The sequence below is a fragment of the Equus quagga genome, chromosome 2, assembly GCF_021613505.1.
Source record: "Equus quagga isolate Etosha38 chromosome 2, UCLA_HA_Equagga_1.0, whole genome shotgun sequence".
NCBI lineage: Eukaryota > Metazoa > Chordata > Mammalia > Perissodactyla > Equidae > Equus > Equus quagga.
Genome location: NC_060268.1, coordinates 123,523,643 through 123,535,142, shown reverse-complemented (window position 1 = coordinate 123,535,142; position 11,500 = coordinate 123,523,643). Strand labels below are relative to the sequence as shown.

The 11,500-nt window shown below is 41.0% G+C and overlaps 1 protein-coding gene across 2 annotated transcripts in view; it reads left to right on the top strand.

Moving 5' to 3' along the window:
* Window positions 1-116: 116 nt before the first annotated feature.
* The window catches only part of ADK (adenosine kinase), a 536,863-nt gene continuing 525,479 nt past the window's right edge, over window positions 117-11,500 (top strand). The window contains exon 1 of one of the 2 annotated variants that reach the window (XM_046652329.1): window positions 117-257. In XM_046652329.1, coding sequence (XP_046508285.1) covers window positions 193-257 — 65 coding nt within the window. In that variant the 5' untranslated portion in view covers window positions 117-192. The remainder of the gene's footprint in view (window positions 258-11,500) is intronic. The other variant, XM_046652331.1, reaches the window with a different exon arrangement.

Below are 11,500 nucleotides of genomic sequence, written 5' to 3'. Positions count from 1 at the left end.
TACAGTCGGGTGGGCGGGATCAGGAAGGGGCTATGTTTTAGCCAATGAGTGCGGCCGACGGGTAGAGCCAGGGGCTGTGGGTGGGAGAGGCACCGACTGAGAAGAGTCGGGAGGGGCGGGGTTCGGAGGAAAGGAGGTGGTGATGTGAGGAGGGTGTGAGGCCAGAGAGCCGAAGGGGTAGGGTGCACGAAGATGGCAGCAGCTGAGGAGGAGCGGAAGCCCAAAAAGCTGAAGGCGGAGGCGCCGCGAGCGCTGAGGTGAGCGCTACCCGACGTAAGGTGGAGGGTGACGGCCTCTGCCGCTAACCAGGACCCACGTGGGGTTGCGCGGCCCCGGCGCTGGGTGGTGCCTTCGCTGCCGGCCTGGGGCCAACAAGTAGGACCGGCTGCTCTGAGAGCTCCCCGCATGGCTGCGAGCCCCCTCGCCCGGTGCCCGCCCAGTTTGGCCGAATCGCCGCCTGCTCCGGAGCCGTTCGGGCCGCCTTTGGCCAATCAGAGCGTCAGCCGAGGCGCGGACGGGGAGGTGGGGGTAGCCCAAGCCGGCTGTGGCCAGGCTGTGGGCGCCACGTGGGAGCCCTCACTGGCTGGGCTGGTGCGGCTCGTGAGGACGAGATTGGACCAGAGCAGAGTGATACGCTGCCGCTGCCTCTTCCCTGGGGGATAACGAGGAGGGTGCCGAGCTACCGCTCTACGCTGAGGCAAAGAGAGGATTCTTGGAGATTTTTCATAAAGGTGTCCCAGAAGGGCGATTTGACCTTCATTTTCGTATATACCCTGAAAGCTGGCATCTTTGAAGACCCTTTACCAGGGATCTAGACCCGTCCTCCGAGACCTAGACCCGGCCTCCGAGGCTTTGCGGGGGCGGCCTCTGGCTGAATGGTAGGAAAGGTTGGTTTTTCTTGGCACGTTTTGGCAGCAATGGAGACACTTCTGCCACTACCACCTGCCTCACGTGATTTATGTGGCAACTTTTACTTATAAAAAGTTGTTTGCTAAAATATTCCTTCCTAATAAGTGTAATGTGCAGCGTGCGCAGTCCTTGATGATTTTGAAATGTTCCTTGGGAGGCAGTGGTTTTCCTTTCTAAAAATAGATATATCAAACTGATTTAAAACTGTTAGGACATTCCTGATTATAGAAGAGAAATCTCATTTCTTCCAGCATCGCCCTTCTTGTTCTCCAAAAGAACGAATCATTCATAATTGAAAAGAAAAGGTCACTTAGGGGCCTGGTGGTATGTTCATGCTGTTTTGAATTGATGGTGACCAGTGCCTTTAATGTATTTGTACTACGTACGTACTTTATATGAAGAAAATAAACTTTTTTTTTTTTTTTTTTTTTTTTAACTCAAGATGTTCTGTTTTTATTTTACGCTTTCAAACTGTGGAGTAAAGCAAGGGCTTTTGAATCAGACCCACCTGGTTTCAAGGCATGTGCTCTCCGTTCTGGGCCCATTATTAGAGTATTTCTGTAAAAGACACCTCCTTCATAAAGTTCCTCTACTGAATTGGAAGACAGATGCACGTTTTCCCTACTAAACATACAGCCTTAGATTTTCCCTTATGCTAATCTGTTTTCAAAGTGCTTTCCTGTTTTACAGATGAGGAAATTGAAGCCCAAATGACACAATTAGATAAGAAACTGAAATAATCCAGAGCATATGGGTGCAAGTTCATTGTTGTTTGACTCTATTATTCCTACTTTTATGCAACAACCCAAGATACACTTTTCTTCTCCTATGAATCCTTAAAAATAATGAGAAATAATACTGTTTAATACTTAAGTAAGTATCTGCTAGGCATTGTTTCAACACTTTATCTATTTTAACTCATTCTCTCCCACAACAACCTTGCAAGGTAGATACTATAATCTCGGTTTTACCAAGGAGGAAACAGATATAGAGAGGTTAAGTAACTTGATCAGGGTCACCTATCTAGTAAGTGATAGGGTTGGGATTTTAATCCAAGTAGTCTGATTCCAAGTCTGCTCTTAATTACTATGCTATATTTATTAACTGGAAGCAATTTATCCAAAAACCCTAGTGAACTATTAACTCAGTTTTTGTTTCTCTACTTTTGCTTCTGTTTTTTTGTTAGTGTACCTAACTTTTTATGTTGTTGCAATATATGGGCATATGATACATAATAATCTTTTTTTTTTTTTTTAAGATTGGCACCTGGGCTAACAACTGTTGCCAATCTTTTTTTTTCCCTCTGCTTTATCTCCCCAATCCCCCCCCCCCCGCCCCCGACACACAATTGTATATCTAAGTTGCACCTCATTCTAGTTGTGGGATGTGGGACGCTGCCTCAGCGTGGCCTGATGAGTGGTGCCATGTCCGCCCAGGATTCAAACCCTGGGCCACCGCAGTGGAGCGCGCGAGCTTAACCACTCGGCCATGGAGCCGGCCCCAATAATCTTAAATACATATAAAGCATTTTATATGTCATTAGTGTAACTTAAAATTTATGAAAGTCCTTAGGCAACTACAACCCATTTTATACACTTTCTACTTACTGCGATCTGTAGACATGAAGTGAAAAGATGAGACACTTGAGTACTGGGACAACTCTTTTAAATTTTGTGTGAAGACCTTTTGGGATTGGCTCTTCCTACTTTCATTATGTTAGTTTGGCTTTAAGGGTTGCAGTGTGGTAATGTACTGAGTGATTAGACTGCATGCATTATCTATGATGACTTACTTGACAGTTAAGGGGCTAGCTACCAGTTTTGGTTAACTTTTAAGGAGAAAGGCTTATGAAGTCTAACCATAATTACTGTGTAGAATCAGTCAGTGGGGAACAAATACTTTTATCAAATTTATTTGTAGATGTCAGACAATGGATTTAGGGCTTTGTGAGAATTTCAGTTAGCTCTGAGGTAGTAGTTGTCAATGAGGGTGAAATTTTTCCCCCCAGGGGGTGTTTGGCAGTCTGGAGACATTTTTGGTGGAGAGTGCTACTGGCACCTAGTGGGTAAAGATCAAGGATGCTGTTAAATATCCTACAATGCACAGGAAGCCCCCTACAACAAAGAATTATCCAGCCAAAATTGACAATAGTGTTGAGATTGAAAAAAACTGCTCTAGGGAGAACATCTGACAAGTCTAGCCTCCGTTTCTCAAGTATCCATTATTTTCTAGGTTGGATTGTTTTTCAGCGGATAGCAGTTACTAAAGCTGCAAAGAAATAGGCAGGCCCTAACATGTTTTCACATTGGGTTGGAGAACAGAAGGGAACATTAGTTGAGTGCTAGACTTTATAGTGGGTGCTTTATATATGCTATCTCATTTAATTTTCCCAGCAATCTGTGAGGTAGGAATAATGATCCTTGTGTTACAGATGAGGTATTTAGGGGTGAAAGAAATCAAGAAGCATTTATGAGAACCACTCCCTAGATGAAGATGTTCCACGATGATTACCTATATTTGGGACCACTTAGTTTTCTTTTCTCTCCTTTGAAAATCTTATCCAAGTTAATTTCTTTAGTTGTCACATCCAAGAGGATACAGTTCCTTCCAAGGCTTGTTGAGCACATGCCAAGTCTGTTCTTTCAGTCAGTCTTTTAAGTGCCTGCTAATTTAGGCATGGTGCTAAAAATTAGGTACATTTATAGAGAGAAGTAAGACTCAGGTACCATCGTCTTGGTGGGAAATGAGTGGAGTTTGGGAAAACAATACCTGAGCATTCTGAAAGATGACAGGGAGTTAACCAGGGATAGATAAAGTAGGGTATCTGGCATTATAGGAGTGTTTGTTTGGAGGTGGAGATGAAAGAGAGCTGCCTCTGTTAGGGAACTACAGATGGTTTGGTCTGACGAAGCAGAAGGTGTAGGGAGTCCAGGCTTTGTACTGGAGGGTTTCATATGTGTGATCTTTCTATCTGCTTCTATTATCTTTATATTCTTCACCTCTCAGACCCTAATTTTAACTGTCTTCTCAATATCTCTTTCTGAGTGTCTTGCTGACACTTCAAAGTCATATGTAGCAAACTAAATACACCTGTTGTCCTTCTATGTCCTTCTATGGTTTCTGCATCCACTAACTTCTCTTTCTCCAAAGTTTGGAACTTAGATACTTGACTCATTTTCCATCCACATGTAGTTATCAGAGTTGGTCTTTTCTCCTTCACCAATGTCTTATAAATTCCTTTTGTTTTCCATTCCTGCTGTGACAGCTCAAGTTTAGATTTTATCTTGTTTAGCCTTTGATTGGCTCCCTAACTAGTCTCTCTGTCTCCAGTCTCAAGTTCTGCCTAATCTCCTTCAGGCATAGCTCTACTTAATCATCATAGCAAGTATTTGTGAGCCCTGAAGTTGATGTCGGGAAGGGTTGAATCCTAAGAGTCCACATTGTAACTTTCTCTGACATTAACAATTAAAGATTGTTCTGAGTCACGACTTTTAATATTAAAAAGAAAACAAACTGCAATTCTCCAATCAGCAAATATTCAGTTTTTCTCAAATTGTTGCTTCCTATCCATTTCACTTGGATTCCCCCCACCCCCCTTTCCTACCTCACTAAGGACCCTGTGTTTTAAAATTGGATAGTAGGGGCTGGCCCCGTGGCCGAGTGGTTGAGTTCGCGTGCTCCGCTGCAGGCGGCCCAATGTTTCAGCGGTTCGAATCCTGGGCGCGGACATGGCACTGCTCATCAAACCACGCTGAGGCAGCGTCCCACATGCCACAACTAGAAGGACCCACAATGAAGAATATACAACTATGTACTATGGGGCTTTGGGGAGAAAAAGGAAAAAAATAAAATCTTTAAAAAAGAATAAAATAAAATAAAATTGAATAGTAACCCTGGGAAGAAAAGTCTTAAGTATCTTAGGTGGCCAAGCAACAGCTTTAGTAACCTCCTTCTAAAACACAGTTTTGGGCTAGCCGGGTGGCACAGCGGTTAAGTGTGCATGTTCTGTTTCAGCGGCCCGGGGTTCGCCAGTTCGGATCCCAGGTGCAGACATGGCACTGCTTGGCAAGCCATGTTGTGGTAGGCGTCCCACATAGAAAGTAGAGGAAGATGGGCACGGATGTTAGCTCAGGGCCAGTCTTCCTCAGCAAAAAGAGGAATGGAAGACTAAGAGCAGGGCTAATCTTCCTCAAGAAAAAAAAGAAAACATTTTTTTCTCTTTCATAAAATTCTCTGGAAGATTATTTTTATAAACTGAGCACGCTGTTCTTGGAGGGGTCGTTTTGAGGATTAAATAAGGAAAATATATGCAGACTGGAAAAGAGAAAGGTTGATTGTGTGTCCTTAGTGTTGCACAGTGCCTGGTCTTTAGGACCTGTCCAATTCATATTTGTTGAATGAATTATCAGCACAGCATAGACTGGGACTGATAATCTTCACTTTTCTAGACTTTATATTTTTGATAATGCAGCCTAGAGTTGAGTTTAGCTCTTTTTGGATGATATTGCATGCTGTTTGCTTATATTCACAAATTTAATAGTTTAAGATTAAGGTTTTGGACTATGAAGGAAGATGGAAGACAAAAGTCTTCTGAGGTACTGTTTATGAATGCCTTAATCAGGTCCTTTCCTGGGTATCATATAGTAGAGCGGAGTGAGGGTGGTGGAGAGACAGAGCCAGAGGAAAACCTGCATCGAAAGTCATGGATATCTAGGGGCAAGCATGAAGTGTTTGCAGCCCAGGGAAAGTGAGAAGGGCTTTAGGAAAAAAGATAGGCAATGAAAACTAGTTTCTGATTTTAGGTGTAGGCCTAGATTGAATAACACTAAATAAAACATGCGGCTTATATGCTGCTTTCTACCTATAATAGGGCTCCACTTCCCTTCCATCAATTAAAATCCTGCCTGTGTGCAAAATGTTCACAGTTAACTGGAAAAAAGAAGAGAGAGAATCAAAATTATAAACAGCATTCTGTTCAGGATGGAAGTCAGTAGAGTAGTGGTTAAGAGCATGGCCTCTAGAATCAGACATCTAGTTTGACTCTTTGTCTTTATTTGCTGGTAATGTTGAAGATTGCTTGTTGGTTCTGTATGTCTGTTCTCTCACCTATGAAATGAGTATAATAATAGTACCTACCTCAAAAGATTGTTAAGATATTTCATGAGAAAAACGTAAAATTGGCACATAGTAAGTGTCAATAAATGTTAGCTGTTATTATTATTGTACTGCTTATTCTGCTTTTGTCTTCCTTCTCTGCTCCAAATGTAGCACTTACAAATTAAAAAAAGAAATGGAAAGAATGATGTCAGTGTCATGGTGGAGTGAGCTATTCCCTTAGTCTAGTCCTGCCCCCCCCCCCAAAAGTTACAACCAAACGGACATTCATTAACCAACAGAGGATTCCCTACAAAGCACAAGGATGTCTGAGAGATCCACGCAGCCATACATCTGAAGGTGCTGATACTGGATCTCCAGAAAGCAGTGGAAGGAGATGAGTGGATCCCCACCCCATCCCCAGCAGCAGTGATCTAGGTTGTGTGTCCTCATGCAGCATCTGGTGTGCAACTGTAAGAGGAGGTGGGGAAGCAGGCAGGCCTCCACATGAATGCTTTCACTTTCGTAGTGCAGCCCAGCCCATGGGAATGCTTCACACTGGCTGGTGTGGCTTAGCCACCGTGTGGGTGTCCCCACCAAGCACAGCAGCCCAGATGAACCACCCATGGAAGCAAAATGGGGGCAACATGTGCACACGAAAGAAAGGGCCTCCCTCCTGCCTAGCACACCAGCTCGGTCAGTCCCCAGCCAAGGCAGTGGACCTGCACCAGAGCACCTGCACATGTGTGTGTGAACCACCAAGTGGCTGCAGCCAACAGGCAAATGCAGATGAGCCCTATCAGCACAACTTCCAGCAGACACATGGGTTCAGAAAACACAGCTCCTGCCCACCCACCTCCCCCAGAGGTGGCAGGTGGAATCTGTGACCTGATACTACCACTATGCACTGGCAGAGGAGCACTGCATCAAACACCATGAAGAACTGCGTTAACACTCCAGAACAAAAGGAAAATGACAAGTCTCCAGAAAACAATCTTGAAGTCACAGAAATTTGCAATCTGAATGACAGAGAATTTAAAATAATTGTCAAACTCAACAAGTTACAAGAAAACTCAAAAAGACAGTTCAGTGAACTCAAGAATGAAATGAATGAGCAGAAGGAATTCTTCACCAGAGATTGAAACTCTAAAAAAAAAAAAAACCAAACAAATTTTGGAGATGAAGAACGCAATGAATAAGGTAAAAAACAATGTAGAAACGTTAAAAGACAGATGTGACATTATGGAGGACAGAATTAGTAATTTAAAGGACAGACATAGGAATGCTTCAGGTGGAGGAGGAGAGAGAAGTAAGACTTAAAAAAAAAAATGAAGAAATTCTTAGAGAGATATCCAACTCAATTAGGAAAAGCAACATAAGGATTATAACTATTCCAGAGAGAGAAGAGCAGGAGAAAGCAGAGAGTTTGTTCAAAGAAATAACAGTGACAACTTCCCAAACCTGAGGAAGGAACTGGACTTAAAAGTATATGAAGCTAGTAGAACTCCTAATTATGTAAGTGTAAAGAGACCTTCTCCAAGGCATATAATAGTAAAACTAGCAAAAGTCAATGACAAAAGAAAAATATTAAGGGCAGCTAAGCAGAAGACAATATCCTACAAAGGACCCCTATCAGGTTTTCAGTCGATTTCTCAGGAGAAACCTTACAGGGTAGGAGAGATTGGAATGACATATTCAAAATACTGAAAGACAAAAACTTTTCAGCCAAGAAAACTTTATCCAGTGAAACTATCCTTCACATATGATAGAGAAATAAAAGCTTTCCCAGGTAAACTAAAGCTGAGGGAGTTCATTGCCACTAGGCCTACCTTACAAGAAACATAGAAAAGAGCCCTCCTATCTTAAACTAAAAAGCAAAGGTTTATAAAACCTTGAGCAAGGAGATATATGGACAGATAGAAACAGAAAATTGCAGCTCTATGTCAGAATAGGTTAGTAAACAATTATAACAAAAGACAAAGGGAAGAAAAGCATCAAAAATAACTATGAACACTTCAGCAACAAACTCACAACACAGAAAAGAACAATTGGTGACAACAATAACTCAGAAGAAGAAGAGGAAAGGGATGGAACCTGCTTAGGCTAATAGAGATATGAGGCTATCACAAAATGCACTATCTCATCTGAGATCTTTTATACAAACCTCATGGTAACTACTAAACAAAAAAATCAGAGGAGAGCCACGAATCATACATAAAGAGCAAACCATCAGAGAAAACCACCCAACTGAAATGGTAGTCAGAAATACAAAGGAAGAGAAACAAGGGAAATATAGAACAACGAAAACAAGAGACAAAATGGCATTATTAAGCTCCTCTATATCAGTAATCACTCTAAATGTAAATGGATTGAATTCTCCAATCAAAAGAGACAGAGTGGCTGGGGGGATTAAAAAACAAGACCCAAGAAAGTGCTGCCTCTGGGAAACACATCTCAGCTCTAAAGACACACACAGGCTCAGACTGAATGGGTGGAATACAATACTCCAAGCAAATGGCAAGCAAAAGAAAGCAGGTGTTGCCATACTTATATCAGACAAAGCAGACTTCAAGATAAAAAAGGCAGTGAGAAACAAAGAGGGGCAGTATATAATAAAAGGGACATTCCACCAAGAGGATATAGTGCTTATGAATATATATGCACCTAACACAGGAGCACCAAAGTATATAAAGCAACTATGAACAGACCTAAAGGGAGAAATTAACAGCAACACAATAATAGTAGGGGACACCCCACTCACATCGATGGATAGGTCATCCAGACAGAAAGTCAACAAGGAAATAATGGAATTAAATGAAAATCTAGACCAGGTAGACTTAATAGATATATAGAGAACATTCTGAAAACAGCAGAAGACACATTCTTCTCAACTGCACATGGAACATTCTCAAAGGTAGGCCATTTGTTGGGAAACAAGGCAAGCCTCAATAAATTTTTGAAGATTGAGAGCCAGCCCTGATGGCCCAGCAGTTAAAGTTTGGCATGTTCCACTTTGGGAGCCCCGGTTCGGTTCCTGGGCATGGAACCACAACACTTGTCTGTCAATAGCCATGCTGTGGTGGCAGCTAACAGAAGAACCAGAAGGAGTTACAACTAAAATACACAACTATGCACTGGGGCTTTGGAGCGAAAAGAAAAAAAGAGACAGGAAGATTGGCAACAGATGTTAACTCAGAGTGACTCTTTCCAAGCACAAAAAAAAAAAGAAGAGGAAGATTGAAATGATATATCAAGCATATTTTCCAACCATAATGCTATGAAACTAGAAATCAATTACAAGAAAAAACGTTGGAAAGTTAAAAATATGTGGAGACTAAATAATATACTACTAAACAGCCATTGGATCAATGAAGAAATAAAAAAATACCTGGAGACACATGAAAATGAAAATACATCATAGCAAATCTTGTGCAATGCAGCAAAAGCAGTCCTAAGAGGGTAATGCATAGGAATACAGGCCCACCTCAACAAGAAAAATCTCAAATAAGTAATCTTAAACTACATCTGACAGAACTAGCAAAAGAAGAACAAACATGAAATAACAAAAATGAAAAAACAATAAAAACCAGTAGAAAGGATCAATGAAACTAAGAACTGGTTCTTTGAGAAGAAAAACAAAGTGGACAAAGCCTTAGCCAGATTCACTAAGAAGAAGAGAATGCTCAACTAAATAAAATTAGAAATGAAGTAGGAGAAACTACAACGGATACCACAGAAATACAAAGGATTACATGAAAAAAATTTTTTTTTTATAGCAAGATCAGCCCTGAGCTAACATCTGCTTCCAATTCTCCTCCTTTTGCTGAGGAAGGCTGGCCCTGAACTAACATCCCATCTTCCTCTACTTTATATGTGGGATGCCTGCCACAGCATGGCTTGCTGAGTGGTGCCATCTCCGCACCCAGGATCTGAACCAGTTGACCCCAGGCTGCCAAAGCAGAATGTGTGAACTTAACCACTGCACCACTGGGCCAGCCCCTACATGAAAAACTTTATGCCAACAAATTGGATAGCCTGGAAGAAATGGATAAATTTTTAGACTCATACATCCTCCTGAAACTGAATCAAGAAGAAGTAGAGAATCTTAATAGCCCAATCATAAGTAAAGACATTGAAATAGTAATCAAAACCTCCCAAAAAACAAAATCCCAGGACCAGATGGCTTCTCCGGAGAGTTCTCCCAAAAATTCAAAGAAAATTTAACACCTATCCTCCTCAAACTATTCCAAAACTATTGAAGAAGACAGATGCTTCCCAACTCATTCATGAGGCCAGCATCATCCTGATACCAAAACCAGACAGGGAAAACACAAGAAAAGTTACAGACCAATATCGCTGATGGTCATAGATGCAGAAATCCTCAACAAAATATTTGCAAACCGAATACAGCAATACATTAAAAGGATCATACACTATGATCAAGTGAGATTGATACCAGGGACAGAGGGATGGTTCAGCATCTGCAAATCAATCAATATGATACATCACATTAACAAAATACAAGAGTAAAAATCTCATAATCATCTCAGTAGATGCAGAGAAAGCATTTGACAAGATCCAACATTGATTTATAATAAAAACTCTCAATAAAATGTTATAGAGGAAAGGACTTCAACATAATAAAGGCCATATATGACAAACCCACAGCCAACATCATACTTAACGGTGAAAAACTGAAAGCCATCCATCTGAGTAATGGGACAAGACAAGGGTGCCCACTCTCACCACTCCTATTCAACATAGTATTGGAGGTTTTGGCCAGAGCAATTAGGCAAGAAAAAAGGAAAAAGGTATGCAAAGTGGAAAGGAAGAAGTGAAACTCTTGCTCTTTGTAGATGTTATGATTCTATACATAGAAAATGCTAAAGAACCAATCAGACAACTATTAGAAATAATCAACAACTATAGCAAAGTTGCAGCATACAAAATCAACTTACAAAAATCAGTTGCATTTCTATACACTAATAATAGACTAGCAGAAAGAGAATTCAAGAGTACAATCTCATTTACAATCACAAGAAAAAGAATAAAATATGTAGGAATAAATTTAACCAAGGAGGTGAAAGATTTATACACTGAAAACTTTAAAAGATTATTGAAAGAAATTGATGATGACATAAGAAATTTAAAGATATTCCATGCTCATTGACTGGAAGAATAAACGTAGTTAAAAAGTTCATGTTACCTACAGCAGTCTACAGATTCAGTGCAATGCCAATCAGAATCCCAGTGACATTCTTCACAGAAATAGAACAAAGAATCCTAAAACTTCTATCGAACAACAAAAGACCGTGAATAGCAAAAGCAATCCTGAGAAAAAAAAAAATTTGGAGGCATCACAATCGCTGCCTTCAAAATATACTACAAAGCTATGGCAATCAAAACAGCATGGTATTGGCGCAAAAACAGACACACAGATCAATGGAACATAATTGAAAGTCCAGAAATAAAACCACACATCTGTGGACAGCTAATG